At 46.0% G+C, this 27,368-nt stretch overlaps 1 protein-coding gene across 1 annotated transcript in view; it reads left to right on the forward strand.

The window, feature by feature from the left end:
* The window catches only part of LOC311105026 (AF4/FMR2 family member 2-like), a gene marked incomplete at both ends in the record, with an annotated part of 221,560 nt that overhangs the window by 168,057 nt on the left and 26,135 nt on the right, over positions 1-27,368 (forward strand). The window contains 6 exons of the mRNA XM_084147006.1: positions 2,982-3,141; positions 4,266-5,384; positions 5,539-5,651; positions 16,996-17,254; positions 17,757-17,893; positions 18,581-18,644. Of these exons, the coding sequence (XP_084003132.1) occupies positions 2,982-3,141; positions 4,266-5,384; positions 5,539-5,651; positions 16,996-17,254; positions 17,757-17,893; positions 18,581-18,644 (1,852 nt within the window). The remainder of the gene's footprint in view (positions 1-2,981; positions 3,142-4,265; positions 5,385-5,538; positions 5,652-16,995; positions 17,255-17,756; positions 17,894-18,580; positions 18,645-27,368) is intronic.

Consider the following 27,368-nt stretch of genomic DNA (forward strand, 5'->3'; position numbering starts at 1 on the left):
TTAATAGTGCCACGTTTGATGTTCAAATGTAAATGTGTGAGATGCGTGTGGCCCATTGAACCCCAGTGATTGAAACACATTATAGTAATTGTCTGCATTAGAGACGTATGCAACTGTTTGTTTGTTTTCTCTGTTGTTTGTCAAAAACCTTCATGTGAACCGGTTATATCACAGCATGACCGGGATTATGTATTATGCCAGCAAATTAGTCATTATTTTACCCCTGTCTGTCATGAAGTTCATCACTCTGGATGGAACAGCAAGTTCCATGGACAGAGGATGATTTTTTTCTAAATGTCTTTATTGTCTGCTGTGAGAAAGGTAGCTCATTGTTGCAAGCACCGACATGAGAGAGACAGGTTAGAGAGGTTAGGAGAGTGTTCTGAGAGCAGAGCCTGTTAGCAGGTCAGAGGTTAGCAGGCTACACCGAGGTGAACACACTGAAAGCAGACAGCAGCCATTGTTCTAAAGACACCAGCCCCTTTCAGGATTCTATCAGCTGTCAGCTGAGGCTCACCTCCATCAAGTGGACAAAGGAAATTAAGTGACCTTACCCCGCTGCAGTTCTTCACGCTCTGAAATAGAACATTAGCGCTTCCCTTTTATGAATTATTTAAATGCACAAGCACCACTTGGAGAGACTGAGTGATGAAAGTAAGAATGTCTCCAAGAGGTCTATTTTAAACACTTTAATGGGACCTAGGATAGTAATTACATCTCTTCTTCCAGAGAATGAGTTGGACAACACTTGGGTATTGGAGAATGCCACAGTAATTCTACTTACATAAAAAGTATTTTGAATGTAGAAAAATAGTGTATTCTTAGAACTATTCCTTTAACAATTGATTGTAAACAATGTATGTAAGATCTAGACTAGTACTCCATGGATCTGTCAATGGTTGCCTTGTCATTTCAGGTAGGGTTATCTCAGAGTGGGATGTGTAGATAGAAGGTCCTTTACTGTTGGTTTGTTCTAGTACTGGCTCTGTTTCTGCTGGCACCATCCTCAGCTAATGAAGACAGAACAACAGACAGAGAGACAGACAGTGGTACTGTGCTAGCCCAGACAGAGAGACAGACAGTGGTGCTGTGCTGGCCCAGCTCCCAGGAGCCGCTTGGACTTGAACACGTGAGCAGAGCAAGGGACAAGATGCCATGTCCTCCTACTGCTCTGCCATCCTACTGGCAGCGGGCAGCGGTGGGCACTGCCAGGGCAGGGCATAGGAACACCATGCCACACTATACCCACAGGGCCTTGGCCTCTATCTTTAATCATTAACCTGAACTGGCTGTGAGCCTCAGAGTCCAATGGTCCGGCTCTCTCCAGCTCTGTACTGCAATCCAGCGTTTGGAACCAAACGGCCACTAGGCAAGCCCTGGGGGCAGGAGAGTTGGCTACTCCTCTAAGGACTTGACCTGGCTCAGACAGGCTGGACATGTTAGTAAATGGTTATTGGTCCATGGCACAGTGTAGTTATTTGACACATGGCTCTGTTTCACTGCAGAGCCTAGTGCCACCGCTATGTCCCAGAGCCAATGCCACCGCTATGTCCCAGAGCCAATGCCACCGCTATGTCCCAGAGCCAATGCCACCGCTATGTCCCAGAGCCTAGTGCCACCGCTATGTCCCAGAGCCTAGTGCCACCGCTATGTCCCAGAGCCTAGTGCCACCGCTATGTCCCAGAGCCTAGTGCCACCACTATGTCCCAGCGCTGATCTCCAAGCTGCCATATGCCCCCTCACCCTGTCACAGAAAAATCAATGGGGTGTTGACAGAAAATACATCTTGTTTAATTTCACCTGTCCTGTCCAGTGTGTCTCAGGTCCTCTATAACCAGTCTTTAGGCTGTAGTGGATGGAGTGTCTTTTGATGGCTTCAGTGGTAGTGGAGGCTGCTGAGGGGAGGACGGCTCACAATAATGTCTGGAACGAAGCGAATGGAATGGCATCAAACACATGGAAACCATGTGTTTGTTGTATTTGATACCATTCCACTAATTCCACTCCAGGCATTACCACGAGCCCATCCTCCCCAATTAAGGTGCCACCAACCTCCTGTGTTCAGTAGTGTGGGTTTTATTGTGTTATAAAGCGGATCCAACAGAAGAACCAGTAGTGTGACAGAGAGTTGAAAGAGTGTGGAATAATAAGTCTGTAGGAGGTGAGAAAGCAAACGGTCTCCTGGAGGCATTTATCATCAATCGCTAGAGCTGTTACCTTCTACAGCAGGCCCACAGTACCATACGCCCCTGCAACATCTTCTTCAGCTAGTCTAGCGTTGACACTTTCAATAGGGAGAATAAATTGCTTATTATAAAGCATGATGTCAATTTCCTTTGTTCTGCAGTTATATGTTGTGTTTGATTAAATTGATTATCAGATGTCAGATGCATTATTCTCTGAATAACAGTTTGCCTTATTACAATTCTGAGCGAGAGCAAGAGAGAGAGAGACAGAGAGATGATGCTGTGTGATTGATGGGGCTGTCTCCTGCTGTCTTCAGGCTGTGTGGATCTGGGAGTCATGTCAATGACAGGCGGACTCATCTCGTCCAACTCTGTGTCGCTGCTGAGTGAGCCAGCACCGCGGCGTTGAGTGCTGAGCAGAGAGAGCACGAGGCCAGGCGTGTGGCTGGCGCCGAACATGAGGCAGAACACAAGGCTGCTCTTAGAAAAACGATGACACAAAAGAAAGCTGCGTCACAGCGCATCAGTGCATTATTCACACACTCCAGTGGAATGAGATCAGTCCAGGGTCACAGTCCAGGGTCACAGTCCAGGGTCACAGAGGCTAGGTAGAGCTTCTGGAATATGAGGCTGGAGGAGAACAGCTAAAGTAAAGCTTTGTCTATCACACAGTCAATGTTTATCTATGAAAACATATATACTTTTTTTCTCTCCATGTCCTTCTCTATATGTTCTCTCTCTCTCTCTCTTCTCTCTCGTTCTTTCTATCTATCTCTCTTGATCTCTCCTACCCAGCATCCCTGTGGCCACGTCTCAGACCAGTGACCCGGGCCGCTTCAGTGGCGCCTCGGCCAGCTCCAGTGAATCAGAGAGCAGCTCCGAGTCGGACTCAGACAGTGAGAGCAGCTCCAGTGACAGCGAGTGTAACGGGGCCTCCCGGACCGCCACCCCAGAGGTACAACACAATCCCTCCTTACTGTATTGTACCGGCACAGTCAGATTTTTTTTTTTTACTGTGCTATCCACCAATACTCAACCAGTGTTATACCATAGGGGAAAACATTGATCCTATTATTTTGGGCTACAGAAACACTAGTACACCATTTTGATCCAGGGATGAAAACCCTATCTACACTATCATTTTGATAGGATTAAACTAGCAGACTTTATTTTTCAAGGAAAAAGTGGTAGTAACTTTCCCTCTTTCCCGGTTGTTGCAGTTGATGGTAGTAAAGAGACTTGGAGACTTGCATGGCAGCTAAAGCAGCTCATGTGCCAGGCAGAGTAATATTCCACAGAGGAGCACTCTGAGTGTTAGACCCGGGTAAATATTTACCACAGTGCATTTGGGCGCCCTCTACAGGCCATATTACTTCCTGTCCACCAGGGAACAGCCAATGGGAACATCCAGGGGGCCAGGAAACGGGCCTGTCTGTCTTCAAGGATGTCTCATTCCCTCTCAAAGTGCACTCTACTGATGTTTTACTAAAAACCCAGGAGTTCTCCGGAAGCCATGTTAGATTGTTAATGTATTATTGCTGTGGTTCCTTTTAAGCCTAAAATCCCCCCGTCCCAGAACAGCTTAAATCCACCACCCCAACTGATGGGATGTAAAGGCTGGGGCTTTCAGAGATGAAGACTGTATGTGTTAGCCGGTTTTAATGCTTAATTCCTTAGTCAATTCATTTCCAGCACTTCCTTTCCGGATGATTTGCTATCATTTAGATCATTCAAGACAGTATTTATGATTTCATATGAAACATTTGTACTTGTCGAGGGGCATAATGGTAGAAAACAAACAATGTGAGGTGGCATGGTCGGAGACTAGCACAAGGACAATATGGGAGCACTACTCAGTCATTCATGAGTTTCTGAGAGTCTATTTTAATGGTCTCTTCATCATGACATTGGCTCATTGGTTTGATAACATATAACTCTGAAGAGACAATTGAATTATCACATTTTACTTTCATGAGTCAACACAGTGTTTTATGAAGCTATGTAGTCTACTATCAAACCAAACTTGGATCTATCTACCTGTAATTCTTTGTCCTTTCTTCTTCTTCTTTCCTCATACAGCCTGAACCTCCAACAAACAAATGGCAGCTGGATAAGTGGCTGAACAAAGTGACCCCACATAACAAAGCACTTATCAGTAACCAGCCAGAGAGAGAGAGCCATGGGCTCAGCAGCTCCCAGCCTGACCACAGCCAGCAGGCCCTTGGGAGCAAGGGCCCGGCCCCAGGGAAGAGCAAGCCTGGGCCCACCGTCCTGCTGGCCCAGACCGACGCCAAGGAACGGGCCCTCCTCAGCCCCATCCGAGAGAAGGCCAAACCCAAGACTGGACCAAAGGTCTCAGAGGGCAAGAGTTCAAAGGTCAAGTCCCCAGTGGCGGTGGAGACGGCCCCAGCCAGACGCAGCATTGGAAAGAAGCAGCCGAAGAAAGTGGAACGCTCGTCCAGCCTGGAGGAACACAGCTCCTGGTCCAAGCCCATCAACACCTCCATCAGCACTACCCCTAAGGAGAAGGAGCCTCCACCTCTTCTGGAGCCACCCAAGTCCAGGACCAAGGGCACCAGTGGGAAAGCTGCCCCTAGGAAGGAACCTCACACCGCCACTACCACTACTTCTACTCCAGCTCATCCTCCCCCAGCCCCAGTCCTGGACAAGAAGAAGCACAGGGGGCCCAGCAAGATCATCCCCAAGTCCAAGGAGTTCATCGAGACGGAGTCTTCGTCGTCTGAGTGCCACTCTGAACCAGAGGATCTGATCAAGGTCCCTAACCCTCCCTGCCCAGGTCCCAGCAGCCTGCAGACTCTCAAAGCAGCCAAGGACTGCAACAGCAATATCCTGAGTGTCAGTAGCCTTACCAGCACCTGCAGCACTTCCATCTCCATCCCAGACCCTGGTGTGGTTGGGGACCTACTGGAAGAACCCGTCTTCTTCCCTGTCCCCATCGTCCAGAATGAACTGCTGTCCCCTCTCAGGGACTTTGAGGACATCAAGTCCCTTTGGGTGAAGATCGAGCTGAGCTTCCTGTCTAGAATCCCAGGACAGGACCCCCCTGAGCCCCCTCCTGTGAAGGTTGAGTCCCGGGAACCCTGGGAACCCAGCGCCAAGCACAGACGCCAGTCCCCTGCCAGTCTACAGTCTACCCCTGTTGAGAAACCCCCTAGCAAGGCCAAGAGGAAACACAAGGCAAGTGCAGAACCTTTCTCACTCTTTTTTTCTCTCGGTACTAGCTGGTATTGGTATGTAGGATAATGGTTGGAGTGTGTCCATGGAGGAGCAGTGAGAACGTGCTGGTAGTATGTTCAATGCTGACTATGCTATTTGTGTGGTTGTTCTTCAGTCTGACCATTGTGACGCTGTCGGCAGGAGCAAGAAGTTACGGTTGGAGAAAGACTCCATGCTTCTTCCCCCGTGCATCTCACCCATTCACCACAAGAACATGAGCACAAAAGAGTAAGTGTCGCCGAACCACTCACAGTGCAGTACTTACTTAACGCATCCCTATGGTTACTGGATGAGAAAAGGAAAGTGTAGAGCATCCTGTTATGTACAGTAAATGGTTACAGGGATGTACACAGTCATTATGGGTGTCTTACAGGCTGTTGTTTTTCTCTGATGGGTGGTAGTACTGTATGTGTGGTGAATGGCACTGAGTTTGAAGTTAGGCCTTGAAATACATCCACAGGTACACCTCCAATTGACTCAAATGATGTCAATTAGCCTTTCAGAAGCTTCTAAAGCCATGACATCATTTTCTGGAATTTTCCAAGCTGTTTAAAGGCACAGTCAACTTAGTGTATGTAAACTTCTGACCCACTGGAATTGTGATACACCGAATTATAAGTGAAATAATCTGTCTGTAAACAATTGTTGGAAAAATTACTTGTGTCATGCACAAAGTAGATGTCCTAACCGACTTGCCAAAACGATAGTTTGTTAACAAGAAATGTGTGGAGTGGTTGAAAAACGAGTTTTAATTTTACATTTACATTTACATTTACGTCATTTAGCAGATGCTCTTATCCAGAGCGACTTACAAATTGGTGCATTCACCTTATAGCCAGTGGGATAACCACTTTACAATGTTTTATTATTATTATTATTATTATTTTAATTGGGGGGGGGGGGGGGGGTAGAAGGGTTACTTTATCCTATCCCAGGTATTCCTTAAAGAGGTGGGGTTTCAAATGTCTCCGGAAGGTGGTGAGTGACTCCGCTGTCCTGGCGTTGTGAGGGAGCTTGTTCCACCATTGGGGTGCCAGAGCAGCGAACAGTTTTGACTGGGCTGAGCGGGAACTGTGCTTCCGCAGAGGTAGGGGAGCCAGCAGGCCAGAGGTGGATGAACGCAATGCCCTCATTTGGGTGTAGGGACTGATCAGAGCCTGAAGGTACGGAGGTGCCGTTCCCCTCACAGCTCCGTAGGCAAGCACCATGGTCTTGTAGCAGATGCGAGCTTCAACTGGAAGCCAGTGGAGTGTGCGGAGGAGCGGGGTGACGTGAGAGAACTTGGGAAGGTTGAACCAGGCGGGCTGCGGCATTCTGGATGAGTTGTAGGGGTTTAATGGCACAGGCAGGGAGCCCAGCCAACAGCGAGTTGCAGTAATCCAGACGGGAGATGACAAGTGCCTGGATTAGGACCTGTGCCGCTTACTGTGTAAGGCAGGGTCGTACTCTCCGAATGTTGTAGAGCATGAACCTACAGGATCGGGTCACCGCCTTGATGTTAGCGGAGAACGACAGGGTGTTGTCCAGGGTCACGCCAAGGCTCTTTGCACTCTGGGAGGAGGACACAACGGAGTTGTCAACCGTGATGGCGAGATCATGGAACGGGCAGTCCTTCCCCGGGAGGAAGAGCAGCTCCGTCTTGCCAAGGTTCAGCTTGAGGTGGTGATCCATCCATACTGATATGTCTGCCAGACATGCAGAGATGCGATTCGCCACCTGGTTATCAGAAGGGGGAAAGGAGAAGATTAGTTGTGTGTCATCTGCGTAGCAATGATAGGAGAGGCCATGTGAGGATATGACAGAGCCAAGTGACTTGCTGTATAGCGAGAATAGGAGAGGGCCTAGAACTGAGCCCTGGGGGACACCAGTGGTGAGAGCACGTGGTGCAGAGACAGCTTCTCGCCACGCCACTTGGTAGGAGCAACCGGTCAGGTAGGACGCAATCCAAGAGTGAGCCGCACCGGAGATGCCCAGCTCGGAGAGGGTGGAGAGGAGGATCTGATGGTTCACAGTATCAAAGGCAGCAGACAGGTCTAGAAGGACAAGAGCAGAGGAGAGTGAGTTAGCTTTAGCAGTGCGGAGAGCCTCCGTGACACAGAGAAGAGCAGTCTCAGTTGAATGACCAGTCTTGAAACCTGACTGGTTTGGATCAAGAAGGTCATTCTGAGAGAGATAGCAAGAGAGTTGGCTAAAGACGGCACGCTCAATAGTTTTGGAGAGAAAAGAAAGAAGGGATACTGGTCTGTAGTTGTTGACATCAGAGGGATCGAGTGTAGGTTTTTTGAGAAGGGGTGCAACTCTCGCTCTCTTGAAGACAGAAGGGACATAGCCAGCGGTCAAGGATGAGTTGATCAGCGAGGTGAGGTAAGGGAGAAGGTCACCGGAGATGGTCTGGAGAAGAGGGGAGGGGATAGGGTCAAGCGGGCAGGTTGTTGGGCGGCCGGCCGTCACAAGTCGTAAGATTTTATCTGGAGAGAGAGGGAAGAAAGAAGTCAAAGCATAGGGTAGGGCAGTGTGAGCAGGACCAGCAGTGTCATTTGACTTAACAAACGAGGATCGGATGTCGTCAACCTTCTTTTCAAAATGGTTGACGAAGTCATCCACAGAGAGAGAGGAGGGGGGGAGGGGGAGGAGGATTCTGCAGGGAGGAGAAGGTGGCAAAGAGCTTCCTAGGGTTAGAGGCAGATGCTTGGAATTTAGAGTGGTAGAAAGTGGCCTTAGCAGCAGAAACAGATGAAGAAAATGTAGAGAGGAGGGAGTGAAAAGATGCCAGGTCTGCAGGGAGTCTAGTTTTCCTCCATTTCGGCTGCCCGGAGCCCTGTTCTGTGAGCTCGCAATGAGTCATCAAACCACGGAGCTGGAGGGGAGGACCGAGCCGGCCGGGAGAATAGGGGACATAGAGAGTCAAAGGATGCAGAAAGGGAGGAGAGGAGTGTTGAGGAGGCAGAATCAGGAGATTGGAGGGAGAAGGATTGAGCAGAGGGAAGAGATGATAGGATGGAAGAGGAGAGAGTAGCGGGAGAGAGAGAGCGAAGGTTGCGACGGCACATTACCATCTGAGTAGGGGCAGAGTGAGTAGTGTTGGAGGAGAGCGAGAGAGAAAAGGATACAAAGTAGTGGTCGGAGACATGGAGGGGAGTTGCAGTGAGATTAGTAGAAGAACAGCATCTAGTAAAGATGAGGTCAAGCGTATTGCCTGCCTTGTGAGTAGGGGGGGACGGTGAGAGGGTGAGGTCAAAAGAAGAGAGGAGTGGAAAGAAGGAGGCAGAGAGAAATGAGTCAAAGGTAGACATAGGGAGGTTGAAGTCCCCCAGAACTGTGAGGGGTGAGCCATCCTCAGGAAAGGAACTTATCAAGGCGTCAAGCTCATTGATGAACTCTCCAAGGGAACCTGGAGGGCGATAAATGACAAGGATATTAAGCTTAAATGGGCTAGTTAGTGACTGTGACAGCATGGAATTCAAATGAGGAGATAGACAGATGGGTCAGGGGAAAAATAAAAAATGTCCACTTGGGAGAGATGAGGATTCCTGTGCCACCACCCCGCTGACCAGATGCTCTCGGGGTATGCGAGAACACATGGTCAGACGAGGAGAGAGCAGTAGGAGTAGCAGTGTTTTCAGTGGTAATCCATGTTTCCGTCAGCGCCAAGAAGTCGAGGGACTGGAGGGTAGCATAGGCTGAGATGAACTCTGCCTTGTTGGCAGCAGAACGGCAGTTCCAGAGGCTGCCTGAGACCTGGAACTCCACGTGGGTGGTGCGTGCAGGGACCACAAGGTTAGAGAGGCAGCAGCCACGCGGTGTGAGGCGTTTGTATAGCCTGTGCGGAGAGGAGAGAACAGGGATAGACAGAGGCATAGTTGACAGGCTGCAGAAAATGGCTACAATAATGCAAAGGAGATCGGAATGAAATGAACTAAACATCTGGGAAAGGAGAGAGCGGGGCCTCCCTCACCACAACACCCAAATATAACTCTCCCAACTTCCACCTCAGAAACTATAATTGTTGTAAACTACAGCGGTTCAATGTTTTCTAGGAATAGACTAACTTAGTTTATTCAGCTAGCTAACTTGGTACAGTATTCTTCCGTGAAAATCGTGTGACTCCAACCTAAGTGTATGTAAACTTCCGACTTCAACTGTATGTAATTAGACATTATATCAACTCTTTATAGTGTTTTATTTACATTTTAGTGGTGATAAGTTGGACAAATCGGGTTAAAAAAGCCAGTTCCCCACACAACATATCTCCCCCTTTCACTAATGCGCAGTAGCTTTCGCTTCCCTCCATTTTTAAAAAGACCCAGCAGAGCTCCATTGCTTTTTTCAATCATGCAGAGACGGGCAGCATGAAGGTCTCGTCATTGATTTTGCTGGAAAGGGGAGAAATTGTGCTTTATAATGGTATTCATAGTACAGTTGACCTGGAAGAATTACGTTTTGGGGGCGCTAAAATAAGGTCAAATGTACGGAACAGTGCGATGTACAAAAGTGTGTTAGCTATCGTTACGTCCTCAGCCAAGGTCCAACCAGTGTAGATCCTCCTCAGAGAGGATGCTGGGAGGTACAGGAGCAGTGATGTCCCTAGTATGGTATACCCTTAGCTGCTGATAGCTCTTTGCTGTGTCCTACAGCATTAAGGTAACGTGACACTGTCAAGGGCACCAACGCTAATTTTAGATATTTAATTAGCGCTGTGGAGAGCAACTGCTCGTCAAAGGGACGCTGGTGACAAGGGTCGGGGGGGTCGAGTGTAGTGAGTCCGGCGGACGGAGTGTCCACTAGCTGAGCTTTACCACTAAACACTACACATATATTTAATATGATTACCCAGCACTGTGATATATGATCTGCCACAGGTATCTAGTGCAGAAATACTGAACCCTTTGGTCTGGGCTGAAATATGACCTGCCTAGTAACCTTTAAATCAGCCGAATTTAGACAGCCTCAAAGCCTTTTAATCAGATTGGAGTGTAAAGATGCTTTTTATTAATGCCGTAAACCGACCAGGGTTATGCTCATTTTCAGGCCCATGAAACAAGACAAAATATGCTGCTGTTGAAAAATAACCTGAGCAACATAATCCTAATGAGGTTTTCTGACTGCGTTTCCCCCGTTACTGCTTTAGGCGCTCTTGCGCCAGCTAAGCATTTTTTTTCTCATATATGAAATCCTCATGAGTTTAGGGAAAGGGGGCAAAAATAATCTGTTGTTGCAAACAATGTGAAAAAATATAGTAGCTCTATGAGGGAGGCCAGGTTTCTCGCTACTACTTTACATTCTTGGTGGTTTTTAAACTCAATAGTAACTTTGAGGAAAGTATTCACGGCAACTTCCTCACCTGTCTCTTATCTGTTAACATAGATAACATTCTATTGTTAACAGAAGCCCCATGTGGGCACACACACACACACACACACACACACACACACACACACAGCTATACCAAGAACACACTCACATGGATCCAGACTGCAGTCCACTGGGTTCCCCTCTGAGGGGCCAGGTTTCTGGAGCAGGAGTGGATATTAGAAGGACTGTAAATCTAAGCACAAGTGCTTTCTGTCTCAACAAACTGCCGTTCCACTGCTTGATCAATCAATATTCTGACCCGTCAGTGCACTACAGGGCTATTTCTAGGCCTATTTCTAGGCTGCCTCCTTAGAGGGTCAGAGGCACTGAAAAAATTATGTGGAAAACTGAAACGGTTTTATGGTTTTCAACCAAGCCAAAAGGATATGTTGAAATTATATTAAATATCATTGATATACGCATGCACTGTTTCTTTTTTTAAATACTATTTTATTTTTCCTTTTCGTTCTTTTTTTACATTCCAAAAAACAAGACCAACATATACATACAGTACCAGTCAAAAGTTTGGACACACCTACTCATTCCAGGTGTCACGATCGTCTTCAAAATGAGCGGACCAAGGCGCAGCGTGATAAGCGTACATACTTTATTATAAAGAAGCGCACACACGAAAACGAAACAAAACACAATCGTAACGTCCTCAGTGACAAAAACACGGAACACTGGAACACAGCAACAACAGGAACAAAAACCCACAACCACAAAGTGAAAACACACAGTTTAAATATGGCTCCCAATCAGAGATAACGAGCCGACAGCTGACACTCGTTACCTCCGATTGGGAGTCATTGACCAATCACCACTAAACACAAACAAATGAAACACACCCATCCCCAACACCACCAAATGAAATACACCCTGGCTCTAACACACAGTCCCGGAGCCAGAGTGTGACAGTACCCCCCCCCCAAAGGCGCGGACTCCGACCGCGCCTAACCCAAAAAATGGGGAGGGCTGGGTGGGTGTTGCTCCTCGGGGGCGGCTCTGGCACTGGTCGTGGTCCCCACCCCACCATAGTCACTACCCGCTTTAGTAGCCTCCTCCATTTGACCACCCTACAACCTAACCCACCTGGATTAAGGGGCAGCACCGGACTAAGAGGCAGCACCGGACTAAGGGACAGCACCAGGATAAGGAGCAGCACCGAGCTAAGGGACAGCACCGGACTAAGGGGCAGCACCAGGATAAGGGACAGCACCAGGATAAGGGACAGCACCAGGATAAGGAGCAACACCGAGCTAAGGGGCAGCACCGGACTAAATGGCGGATCCTGGCTGGCTGGCTCTGGCGGATCCTGGCTGGCTGGCGGATCCTGGCTGGACGGCTCTGGCGGATCCCGGCTAGACGGCTCTGGCGGATCCCGGCTGGACGGCTCTGGCGGATCCCGGCTGGACGGCTCTGGCGGATCCCGGCTCTGGCGGATCCCGGCTGGACGGCTCTGGCGGATCCCGGCTGGACGGCTTTGGCGGATCCCGGCTGGACGGCTCTGGCGGATCCCGGCTGGACGGCTCTGGTGGATCCTGGCTGGACGGCTCTGGCGGATCCTGGCTGGACGGCTCATGGCTGGCTGACGGATCTGGCTGCTCATGGCTGGCTGACGGATCTGGCTGCTCATGGCTGGCTGACGGATCTGGCTGCTCATGGCTGGCTGACGGATCTGGCTGCTCATGGCTGGCTGACGGATCTGGCTGCTCATGGCTGGCTGACGGATCTGGCTGCTCATGGCTGGCTGACGGATCCTGGGGACGCACACAAGGCCTAGTGCGTGGTGCCGGAACTGGTGGTCCCGGGCTGAGGACACGCATCTCAGGGCTAGTGCGGGGAGTAGCAACAGGGCATGCTGGACCCTGGGGACGCACATACGGCCTAGTACGTGGTGCCGGAACTGGTGGTCCCGGGCTGAGGACACGCATCTCAGGGCTAGTGCGGGGAGTAGCAACAGGGCATGCTGGACCCTGGGGACGCACATACGGCCTAGTGCGTGGTGCCGGAACTGGTGGTCCCGGGCTGAGGACACGCATCTCAGGGCTAGTGCGGGAAGTAGCAACAGGGCATGCTGGACCCTGGGGACGCACATACGGCCTAGTGCGTGGTGCCGGAACTGGCGGTCCCGGGCTGATGACACGCATCTCAGGGCTAGTGCGGGGAGCAGTAACAGGACGCACAGGACTCTGGGGACACACAGGAGGCTTGGTGCGAATAGCAGGAACGGGCTGGACCAGGCTGGCGACTCGCACCCCTGGTTTGGTGCGAGTGGCAGGAACAGGCCGAGCCGGGCTGGCGACGCACACCGTAGGTTTCCTACGTGGCGCAGGAACAGGCCGGGCTGGGCTGGCGACGCACACCGTAGGCTTCCTACATGGCGCAGGAACAGGCCGGGCTGGGCTGGCGACGCACACCGTGGGCTTGACGCGTGGAGTAGACACAGGCCGGTCCGTACTGGGAACACACACCACTGGCCTTAACCGGGGCTCAGGAACGGGCCGGACCGGACTGGTAACACACTTCAGTCTCTCACGCCGTGCCACAACAACTTCCCTCCCTCTACTCGCCAATGGCTCCCGTACTCCGATAGCCTTCTCTCCACGTCTACCTGTGGCAGCCTCCTGCTGCCCAGCTGCCCAAGCCATGTGCCCCCCCCAAAAAATTTATTGGGGTTGCCTCTCGTCCACGGGCTTCCAGCCTCGACTCCGTGCTGCCTCCTCATACCACCTCCTCTCGGCTTTCGCTGCCTCCAGCTCTTCACGAGGGCGGCGATATTCTACCGGTTGTGCCCAAGGACCCTCTCCAGCCAGTATCTCCTCCCATGTCCACGAATCCTTTATAGGTGGATACTGTTGCCGCTGGACACGCCGCTTGGTCCTTTTGTGGTGGGTTTTTCTGTCACGATCGTCTTCAAAATGAGCGGACCAAGGCGCAGCGTGATAAGCGTACATACTTTATTATAAAGAAGCGCACACACGAAAACGAAACAAAACACGATCGTAACGTCCTCAGTGACAAAAACACGGAACACTGGAACACAGCAACACAGCAACACAGCAACACAGCAACACAGCAACACAGCAACACAGCAACACAGCAACACAGCAACACAGCAACACAGCAACACAGCAACACAGCAACACAGCAACACAGCAACACAGCAACAACAGGAACAACAGGAACAAAAACCCACAACCACAAAGTGAAAACACACAGTTTAAATATGGCTCCCAATCAGAGATAACGAGCCGACAGCTGACACTCGTTACCTCCGATTGGGAGTCATTGACCAATCACCACTAAACACAAACAAATGAAACACACCCATCCCCAACACCACCAAATGAAATACACCCTGGCTCTAACACACAGTCCCGGAGCCAGAGTGTGACACCAGGGTTTTTCTTATTTTTTTTTACTATTTTCTACATTGTAGAATAATAGTGAAGACATCAAAACTATTAAATAACACATATGGAATCATGTAGTAACCAAAAAAGTGTTAAACAAATCAAAATATGTTTTATATTTGAGATTCTTCAAATAGCCACCCTTTGCCTTGATGACAACTTTTCACACTCTTGGCATTCTCTCAACCAGCTTCATGAGGTAGTCACCTGGAATGCATTTCAATTAACATGTGTGCCTTGTTAAAAGTTAATTCGTGGAATTTCTTTCCTTCTTAATGCGTTTGGGCCAATCAGTTGTGTTGTGACAAGGTAGGGGTGGTATACAGAAGATAGCCCTATTTGGTAAAAGACCAAGTCCATATTATGGCAAGAACAGCTCAAATAAGCAAAGAGAAACAACAGTCCATCATTACTTTAAGACATGAAGGTCAGTCAATACGGAACATTTCAAGAACTTTGAAAGTTTCTTTAAGTGCAGTCGCAAAAACCATCAAGCGCTATGATGAAACTGGCTCTCATGAGGACCGCCACAGGAAAGGAAGACCCAGAGTTACCTCTGCTGCAGAGGATACATTCATTAGAGTTAACTGCACCTCAGATTGCAGCCCAAATAAATGCTTCACTGAGTTCAAGTAACAGACACATCTCAACATCAACTGTTCAGAGGAGACTGCGTGAATCAGGCCTTCATGGTCAAATTGCTGCAACGAAACCACTACTAAAGGACACCAATAAGAAGAAGAGACTTGCTTGGGACAAGAAACACGAGCAATGGACATTAGACCGGTGGAAATCTGTCCTTTGGTCTGATGAGTCCATATTTGAGATTTTTGTTTCCAACCGCCGTGTCTTTGTGAGACGCAGAGTAGGTGAACGGATGATCTCCGCATGTGTGGTTCCCACCGTGAAGCATGGAGGAGGAGGTGTGATGGTGTGGGGGTGCTTTGCTGGTGACACTGTCTGTGATTTATTTAGAATTCAAGGCACACTTAACCAGCATGGCTACCACAGCATTCTGTAGTGATACGCCATCCCATCTGGTAGTGGGACTATCATTTGTTTTTCAACAGGACAATGACCCAAAACACACCTCCAGGCTGTGTAAGGGCTATTTGACCAAGAAGGAGAGTGATGGAGTGCTGCATCAGATGACCTGGCCTCCACAATCAACCGACCAACCTCAACCCAATTGAGATGGTTTGCGATGAGTTGGACCGCAGAGTGAAGGAAAAGCAGCCAACAAGTGCTCAGCATATGTGAGAACTCCTTCAAGACTGTTGGAAAAGCATTCCTCATGAAGCTGGTTGAGAGAATGCCAAGAGTGTGCAAAGATGTGGCTACTTTGAAGAATCTCAAATCTCAAATATATTTTGATTTGTTTAACTCTTTTTTGGTTACTACATGTTATTTCATAGTTTTGATGTCTTCACTATTATTCTACAATGTAGAAAATAGTAAAAATATAGAAAAACCCTTGAATGAGTAGGTGTGTCCAAACTTTTGACTGGTACTGTACGTACGACAACTTACAGACACATACAAACAATGATTACATCTCATCTGCCCAGACCCGCCTGCTCACAACCCCATCCCTAGTGCCTGCATTATTGTTTGCCACATGGCCTTAAATTGAACCAATTTGTTTTTCTCAATCGCCCATGCTATTTCAATAATAAATCATTCGATTTTTCCATTCTGTTAATGATGGCGGATTGATTGACTTCCAAGTTTTTAGTATACGTTTTTTCAAAATGAGTGATGAGAAAATAATTGTCCAGCCCATTAGGTATCTCACTACACCCCCATATGTCATGTCTTGAAATATGCAGACAGATTGATTAAAAGTAAGTTTATATTGTAATATAAATTCTGACAGCCAACTTTCTAGCTCCGCCCACAACTTCCGAACTTCATAGCGTTCCCAGTAAGCATGGATTATTGAGTCATTATTAGTTTTACACTTGAGACATGACATTGTACTGTTGAATTTGTGAATTTTGTGTCTTGTGTAATAAATTCTATATATTAGTTTATACTGGATAAAGCGTACAATTTCATTAGTTATGCTCCATCTTGTGCCAACATCAGTTATTTTTACATCTTGGTTCCAATAGTTTTTAAGATATTTTTTTTATAAGTCTAAGAGATTCTCAGTTGGATATGCTCTTTGATAAAACCCAACAGATACTGAGAAGTATCTGTACTTTATGTCTTCGCGGTATAGTGCTGCATTTAATTAGTCTTATAATGAAAGCAGAAATAATCATTCATTCTAACAGAATGTTCTGTCTAAGGCCAGATGCTTTCTTTTAGGCCTGCACATAATACCTGTACTTCTCAATTTTACAAATAGCTCAGTCAAGTCATTTCTCTCCTTTTTTTTCATCCATCCACCACTTTGATGACATAACAGTTGAGATTGGCTGGCATTTCAGGCTGCGAGAACTCACCGTACCTCTCCAGTCAGTATGAGAGAGAGAGAGAGAGAGAGAGAGAGAGAGAGAGAGAGAGAGAGAGAGAGAGAGAGAGAGAGAGAGAGAGAGAGAGAGAGAGAGAGAGAGAGAGAGAGAGAGAGAGAGAGAGAGAGAGAGAGAGAGAGAGAGAGAGAGAGAGAGAGAGAGAGAGAGAGAGAGAGAGAGAGAGAGAGAGAGAGAGAGAGAGAGAGAGAGAGAGAGAGAGAGAATTGTTCTTCTCTTATGTCTGTTTTGATAACACTTTGAAGGGTACCTACATAAGGATGTCGTAACACTTCATAAACAATACATAAGCGTTTCATAAATGTTTCTCTATTTGTCGTTGCCCAGCTCTCTGAGGAAACAGCCCAGGAAGAGAGAGCTGCTGCCTCCCCTGCTGTCGCCGCTCTCCGACGAGCCCCCCGTCCGCCAGCGCAGGACCAGCGAGTGTTCCTCCTTCAGCCAGGAGGGCGGCGCTAGTAGCGCCTTATTACTACCCACCCTCAGCTGCTCTCTGCCCCCCTTCTCCTCCTCCTCATCCTCCTCTTCTTTACACAAGCACCGCAGCAAAGGAGAGAGCAAATTCTTCTCACATTCTAAGACAAGCAGTGTAAGCTGGTCATGTTGACACTTGCCAAAATTAATATTGTTGTTGTTCTTCGGCGTTATTATACAGTAAAATTGTATTTCTTACTTTTGTATTGCTATCATCATCAATTACAGAGCAACATTTTTTAAATGGATGGTTTAAACTATTATTTTATATAACTATTATTATTTACTTTTACGTCCACTCCGTTTGCTAAGAGAACATGTCTTCTACAATTAATTGTGCAGAGAAGTTGGAAGACGGGGCTGTTGCTGCAGATTATTTCTCTGCTCCAGGCTTCTACCACTATTTCCTGTGTTTTTGCTAATCTAATCTAATTACCCTTTGAAAGGAGCTATAAACAGCCTTGAAGAGGATGAATATGTTTAAAGCCAGGACAGAAAAAAAGACACCATGGCCACAACGTAACAGCAGTCCAAATCACCAGGATGAATCCTTACAGTATTATTACACTTACTGCTGGCCGGTAATTAGCATTATAATTTACCCCTCCATCTCACAGGAGGAAGATACCCACAGCAAACCATCTGGCAGTTTCCATGGCAATGGTCAGTCTGATTCCGACCTTTGGTCCAACCCCTCATCTCTGTCCATGGAGCATATAGAGCCAAGAAGACCGAAGCTAACATTCAATAACACGTACGTATGACTAACTTCTCCAAAAACACCTACTGCGTTTTTTCTATCTGATGCACTGCCAGATTTGAATGACATGATACACTGACAGATTTGAATGACATGATGCACTGACAGATTTGAGTGACATGATGCACTTCCAGATTTGAATGACGTGATGCACTGACAGATTTGAATGACGTGATATACTGACAGATTTGAATGACATGATGCACTGACAGATTTGAATGACATGATGCACTGACAGATTTGAATGACATGATGCACTGACAGATTTGAATGACATGATGCACTGACAGATTTGAAAGACATGATGCACTGACAGATTTGAAAGACATGATGCACTGACAGATTTGAAAGACATGATGCACTGACAGATTTGAAAGACATGATGCACTGACAGATTTGAATGACATGATGCACTGACAGATTTGAATGACATGATGCATGTACTAATTTAAGTCTCAAACATGATTAAAATGGAACAGAACCCAGGGAAGTTGACGTATGTGTGGGATGTGATTACAGAGTCGAGTTCCTCTATATTGAGAATTCAAAATAAACATATTCAGCATGTGGAGGACAACATTACCCTTAAGCAATCCAGGCAGTCACACAACTGCAAACAGATGTATATTTCTAACATAACTGACATGACTAACATAGTCTCAATGTATGTGTTGTCCACAGAGTTCACACTGCAGACTACTACATGCAGGAAGCCAAGAATCTGAAGCACAAAGCAGATGCACTGGTAAGCTGCTCTTTTATTAGCCACCTCAAAATGTATTAAAAACATTTAATACAGCATTTACCTTGGTAGAAAATATATTACACATACTAAACTCCTTACATTTGACATTGTCTGGGCCAGGCAATAAATACACTCTGTTTTAGTCAGTTACATGACATCACAATTACGAATAGCTACAGAGACCAATGTGATAATACCATTTACAAACACATGCCAACGTGCAATTAGCAAGCAGCATGTCTGACTCAGCCAATTAGAGAATAAGTATTCCTGCTAAATAGCACTTAATAACAGACAGACAGACACTGGTCTTAGTAACAGACAGGCAGACAGACAGACAGACAGACAGACAGACAGACAGACAGACAGACAGACAGACAGACAGACAGACAGACAGACAGACAGACAGACAGACAGACAGAAAGACAGACAGAAAGACAGACACTGGTCTTAAACAGACAGACAATGGTCTTTGTAACAGACAGACAGACAGACAGACAGACACTGCTCTTAATAACAGACAGACAGACAGACAGACAGACAGACAGACAGACAGACAGACAGACAGACAGACAGACAGACAGACAGACAGACAGACAGACAGACAGACAGACAGACAGACACTGGTCTTAAACTGACAGACACTGGTCTTAAACTGACAGACACTGGTCTTAAACTGACAGACACTGGTCTTAATAACAGACAGACAGACACTGGTCTTAATAACAAACAGGCAGACAGACACTGGTCTTAATAACAGACAGACAGACACTGGTCTTAATAACAGACAGACAGACACTGGTCTTAATAACAAACAGACAGACAGACAGACAGACACTGATCTTAATAACAGACAGACAGACAGACAGACAGACAGACAGACAGACAGACAGACAGACAGACAGACAGACAGACAGACAGACACTGGTCTTAAACAGACAGACACTGGCCTTAATAACAGACAGACAGACACTGGTCTTAATAACAAACAGGCAGACAGATACTGGTCTTACTAACAGACAGACAGACACTGATCTTAATAACAGACAGACAGACACTGGTCTTAATAACAGACAGACAGACACTGGTCTTAATAACAGACAGACAGACAGACAGACAGACAGACAGACAGACAGACAGACAGACATTGGTCTTAAACAGACCGACACTGCTCTTAAACAGACAGACACTGGTCTTAAACAGACAGACACTGGTCTTAATAACAGACAGACAGACACTGGTCTTAATAACAAACAAACAGACAGACAGACATACAGACAGACAGACACTGGTCTTATTAACAGACAGACAGACACTGGTCTTAATAACAAACAGACAGACAGACAGACAGACAGACAGACAGACAGACACTGATCTTAATAACAGACAGACACTGGTCTTCATAACAAACAGACAGACACGGGTCTTAATAACAGACAGACAGACAGACAGACACTGGTCCTAATAACAGAAAGACAGACAGACAGACACTGGTCCTAATAACAAACAGACAGACACTGGTCTTTAACAGACAGACAGACACTGGTCTTAATAACAGACAGACAGACACTGGTCTTAATAACAAACAGACAGACAGACAGACAGACAGACAGACAGACAGACAGACAGACAGACAGACAGACAGACAGACAGACAGACAGACAGACACTGGTCTTAATAACAGACAGACAGAAACTGGTCTTAATGACAGACAGACAGACAGACAGACAAACAGACAGACAGACAGACAGACAGACAGACAGACAGACAGACAGACAGACAGACAGACAGACAGACAGACAGACAGACAGACAGACAGACAGACAGACAGACAGACAGACAGACAGACAGACAGACAGACAGACAGACACTGGTCTTAATTACAAACAGGCAGACAGACAGACACTGATCTTAATAACAGACAGACAGACACTGGTCTTAATAACAGACAGACAGACACTGGTCTTAATAACAAACATACAGACACTGGTCTTAATAACAGACAGACAGACAGACACTGGTCATAATAACAGACAGACATACAGACACTGGTCTTATTAACAGACAGCCAGACACTGGTCTTCATAACAAACAGACAGACACGGGTCTTAATAACAGACAAACAGACAGACGGACACTTGTCTTAATAACAAACAGGCAGACAGACAGACACTGGTGTTAATAACAGACAGACAGACACTGGTCTTAATAACAGACAGACAGACACTGGTCTTAATAACAAACAGACAGACACTGGTCTTTATAACAGACAGACAGACAGACAGACAGACAGACAGACAGACAGACACTGGTCCTAATAACAGACATACAGACAGACACTGGTCTTAATAACAGACAGACAGACACTGGTCTTAATAACAGACAAACAAACAGACAGACAGACAGACAGACAGACACTGGTCTTAAACAGACAGACACTGGTCTTAAAAACAGACAGACAGACAATAGTCTTAATAACAGACAGACAGACAGACAGACACTGTCTTATTAACAGACAGACAGACACTGGTCTTAATAACAAACAGACAGACACTGGTCTTAATAACAAACAGACAGACACTGGTCTTAGTAACAAACAGACAGACAGACAGACAGACAGACACTGATCTTAATAACAGACAGACAGACAGACAGACACTGATCTTAATAACAGACAGACACTGGTCTTCATAACAAACAGACAGACACGGGTCTTAATAACAGACAAACAGACAGACGGACACTGGTCTTAATAACAAACAGGCAGACAGACAGACACTGGTCTTAATAACAGACAGACAGACACTGGTCTTAATAACAGACAGACAGACACTGGTCTTAATAACAGACAGACAGACACTGGTCTTAATAACAGACAGACAGACAGACACTGGTCTTAATAACAAACAGACAGACACTGGTCTTAATAACAGACAGACAGACACTGGTCTTAATAACAGACAGACAGACAGACAGACAGACAGACAGACAGACACTGGTCTTAAACAGACAGACACTGGTCTTAAAAACAGACAGACAGACATTAGTCTTAATAACAGACAGACAGACAGACAGACACTGGTCTTATTAACAGACAGACAGACACTGGTCTTAATAACAAACAGACAGACAGACACTGGTCTTACTAACAAACAGACAGACAGACAGACACTGATCTTAATAACAGACAGACACTGGTCTTCATAACAAACAGACAGACACGGGTCTTAATAACAGACAAACAAACAGACAGACAGACACTGGTCTTAATAACAGACAGACAGACACTGGTCTTAATAACAAACAAACAGACAGACAGACAGACAGACACTGGTCTTATTAACAGACAGCCAGACACTGGTTTTAATAACAAACAGACAGACAGACATTGATCTTAATAACAGAAAGACACTGGTCTTCATAACAAACAGACAGACACGGGTCTTAATAACAGACAAACAGACAGACGGACACTGGTCTTAATAACAAACAGGCAGACAGACAGACACTGGTCTTAATAACAGACAGACAGACACTGGTCTTAATAACAGACAGACAGACACTGGTCTTAATAACAGACAGACAGACAGACAGACACTGGTCTTAATAACAAACAGACAGACACTGGTCTTAATAACAGACAGACAGACACTGGTCTTAATAACAGACAGACAGACAGACAGACAGACAGACAGACAGACAGACAGACAGACAGACAGACAGACAGACAGACAGACAGACAGACAGACAGACAGACAGACAGACAGACAGACAGACAGACAGACAGACAGACACTGGTCCTAATAACAGACATACAGACAGACACTGGTCTTAATAACAGACAGACAGACACTGGTCTTAATAACAGACAAACAAACAGACAGACAGACAGACAGACAGACAGACAGACACTGGTCTTAAACAGACAGACACTGGTCTTAAAAACAGACAGACAGACATTAGTCTTAATAACAGACAGACAGACAGACAGACAGACACTGTCTTATTAACAGACAGACAGACACTGGTCTTAATAACAAACAGACAGACACTGGTCTTAATAACAAACAGACAGACACTGGTCTTAGTAACAAACAGACAGACAGACAGACAGACAGACAGACAGACACTGATCTTAATAACAGACAGACAGACAGACAGACACTGATCTTAATAACAGACAGACACTGGTCTTCATAACAAACAGACAGACACGGGTCTTAATAACAGACAAACAGACAGACGGACACTGGTCTTAATAACAAACAGGCAGACAGACAGACACTGGTCTTAATAACAGACAGACAGACACTGGTCTTAATAACAGACAGACAGACACTGGTCTTAATAACAGACAGACAGACACTGGTCTTAATAACAGACAGACAGACAGACACTGGTCTTAATAACAAACAGACAGACACTGGTCTTAATAACAGACAGACAGACACTGGTCTTAATAACAGACAGACAGACAGACAGACAGACAGACAGACAGACAGACAGACAGACAGACAGACAGACAGACAGACAGACAGACACTGGTCTTAAACAGACAGACACTGGTCTTAAAAACAGACAGACAGACATTAGTCTTAATAACAGACAGACAGACAGACAGACAGACACTGTCTTATTAACAGACAGACAGACACTGGTCTTAATAACAAACAGACAGACACTGGTCTTAATAACAAACAGACAGACACTGGTCTTAGTAACAAACAGACAGACAGACAGACAGACAGACAGACAGACAGACACTGATCTTAATAACAGACAGACAGACAGACAGACACTGATCTTAATAACAGACAGACACTGGTCTTCATAACAAACAGACAGACACGGGTCTTAATAACAGACAAACAGACAGACGGACACTGGTCTTAATAACAAACAGGCAGACAGACAGACACTGGTCTTAATAACAGACAGACAGACACTGGTCTTAATAACAGACAGACAGACACTGGTCTTAATAACAGACAGACAGACACTGGTCTTAATAACAGACAGACAGACAGACACTGGTCTTAATAACAAACAGACAGACACTGGTCTTAATAACAGACAGACAGACACTGGTCTTAATAACAGACAGACAGACAGACAGACAGACAGACAGACAGACAGACAGACAGACAGACAGACAGACAGACAGACAGACAGACAGACAGACAGACACTGGTCTTAAACAGACAGACACTGGTCTTAAAAACAGACAGACAGACATTAGTCTTAATAACAGACAGACAGACAGACAGACACTGGTCTTATTAACAGACAGACAGACACTGGTCTTAATAACAAACAGACAGACAGACACTGGTCTTACTAACAAACAGACAGACAGACAGACAGACAGACAGACAGACAGACAGACAGACAGACACTGATCTTAATAACAGACAGACACTGGTCTTCATAACAAACAGACAGACACGGGTCTTAATAACAGACAAACAAACAGACAGACAGACACTGGTCTTAATAACAGACAGACAGACACTGGTCTTAATAACAAACAAACAGACAGACAGACAGACAGACACTGGTCTTATTAACAGACAGCCAGACACTGGTTTTAATAACAAACAGACAGACAGACATTGATCTTAATAACAGACAGACACTGGTCTTAATAACAGACAGACAGACACTGGTCTTAATAACAGACAGACAGACACTGGTCTTAATAACAGACAGACAGACAGACACTGGTCTTAATAACAAACAGACAGACACTGGTCTTAATAACAGACAGACAGACACTGGTCTTAATAACAGACAGACAGACAGACAGACAGACAGACAGACAGACAGACAGACAGACAGACAGACAGACAGACAGACAGACAGACAGACAGACAGACAGACAGACAGACAGACAGACAGACAGACAGACACTGGTCTTAATAACAAACAGACAGACACTGGTCTTTAACAGACAGACACTGGTCTTCATAACAAACAGACATACGCTGGTCTTAATAACAACAACAGACAGACAGACAGACAGACAGACAGACAGACAGACAGACAGACAGACAGACAGACAGACAGACAGACACTGGTCTTAAACAGACAGACACTGATCTTAATAACAGACAGACAGACACTGGTCTTAATAACAGACAGACATACACTGGTCTTAATAACAGACAAACAAACAGACAGACAGACACTGGTCTTAAACAGACAGACACTGGTCTTAATAACAGACAGACAGACACTGGTCTTAATAACAAACAGACAGACAGACAGACACAGACACTGGTCTTATTAACAGACAGCCAGACTGTCACGGCTGATGTGGATGCTGTGTGGGAGTCAGGCGCAGGACACAGAAGCTTAGTCGCAACGACTTTAATAGTCAAAAAGGCAATAACCAAAATAATGTGCCTCTAACACAGGAGGCGAGCGATTACGCTAACAGTGCGTAAAAGACTAAATACTCGAGAACACAATAACGATACACCAAACGGACAGGCGTACAACAACACACAACTGCAAACAAAACCAAAGGAAACTTATAGGTGACATAATCAATACATAATACGAGACAGGTGCACCAACAAGACAAAACCAAACAAACATAGAGAACATCAAACGGTAGCAGCTAGTACTCCGGGGACGACGAACGCCGAAGCCTGCCCGAACAAGGAGGAGGAGCAGCCTCGGCAGAATTCGTGACACAGACACTGGTCTTAATAACAAACAGACAGACAGAAAGACAGACAGACAGACACTGGTCTTAATAACAAACAGACAGACACGGGTCTTAATAACAGACAAACAGACAGACGGACACTGGTCTTAATAACAAACAGGCAGACAGACAGACACTGGTCTTAATAACAGACAGACAGACACTGGTCTTAATAACAGACAGACAGACACTGGTCTTAATAACAGACAGACAGACAGACACTGGTCCTAATAACAGACATACAGACAGACAGACACTGGTCTTAAACAGACAGACACTGGTCTTAATAACAGACAGACAGACACTGGTCTTAATAACAGACAAACAAACAGACAGACAGACAGACAGACAGACATACACTGGTCTTAAACAGACAGACACTGGTCTTAATAACAGACAGACAGACACTAGTCTTAATAACAAACAGACAGACAGACAGACAGACAGACACTGGTCTTATTAACAGACAGACATACACTGGTCTTAATAACAGACAGACAGACAGACAGACAGACAGACAGACAGACAGACACTGGTCTTAATAACAAACAGACAGACAGACAGACAGACACTGGTCTTATTAACAGACAGACAGACACTGCTCTTAATAACAAACAGACAGACAGACAGACACTGATCTTAATAACAGACAGACACTGGTCTTCATACCAATCAGACAGACACGGGTCTTAATAACAGACAGACATACAGACAGACAGACAGACACTGGTCTTAATAACAGACAGACAGACACTGGTCTTAATAACAGACAGACAGACAGACAGACAGACAGACAGACAGACAGACAGACAGACAGACAGACAGACAGACAGACAGACAGACAGACAGACACTGGTCTTAATAACAAACAGGCAGACACTGGTCTTTAACAGACAGACAGACGCTGGTCTTCATAACAAACAGACAGACGCTGGTCTTAATAACAAACAGACAGACAGACAGACAGACAGACAGACAGACAGACAGACAGACACTGGTCTTAATAACAGACAGACAGACACTGGTCTTAATAACAGACAGACAGACACTGGTCTTAATAACAAACAGACAGACAGATAGACAGACAGACAGACAGACAGACAGACAGACAGACAGACAGACAGACAGACAGACACTGGTCTTAATAACCGACAGACAGACACTGGTCTTAATAACAGACAGACAGACAGACAGACAGACAGACAGACAGACAGACAGACAGACAGACAGACAGACAGACAGACAGACAGACAGACACTGGTCTTAATAACCGACAGACAGACACTGGTCTTAATAACAGACAGACAGACAGACAGACAGACAGACAGACAGACAGATAATAACAAACAGACAGACAGACAGACAGACAGACAGACAGACAGACAGACAGACAGACAGACAGACAGACAGACAGACAGACAGACAGACACTGGTCTTAATAACAGACAGACAGACACTGGTCTTAATAACAGACAGACAGACACTGGTCTTAATAACAGACAGACAGACACTGGTCTTAATAACAAACAGACAGACAGATAGACAGATAGACAGACAGACAGACAGACAGACAGACAGACAGACAGACAGACAGACAGACAGACAGACAGACAGACACTGGTCTTAATAACCGACAGACAGACACTGGTCTTAATAACAGACAGACAGACAGACAGACAGACAGACAGACAGACAGACAGACAGACAGACAGACAGACAGACAGACAGACAGACAGACAGACAGACAGACAGACAGACAGTTGTCTTAATAACAAACAGACAGACAGACAGACAGACAGACAGACAGACAGACAGACAGACAGACAGACAGACAGACAGACAGACAGACAGACAGACACTGGTCTTAAACAGACAGACACTGATCTTAATAACAGACAGACAGACACTGGTCTTAATAACAGACAGACATACACTGGTCTTAATAACAGACAAACAAACAGACAGACAGACACTGGTCTTAAACAGACAGACACTGGTCTTAATAACAAACA

This window comes from Coregonus lavaretus (assembly GCF_964263955.1).
Source record: "Coregonus lavaretus genome assembly, chromosome: 29".
In the NCBI taxonomy this organism is placed as follows: domain Eukaryota; kingdom Metazoa; phylum Chordata; class Actinopteri; order Salmoniformes; family Salmonidae; genus Coregonus; species Coregonus lavaretus.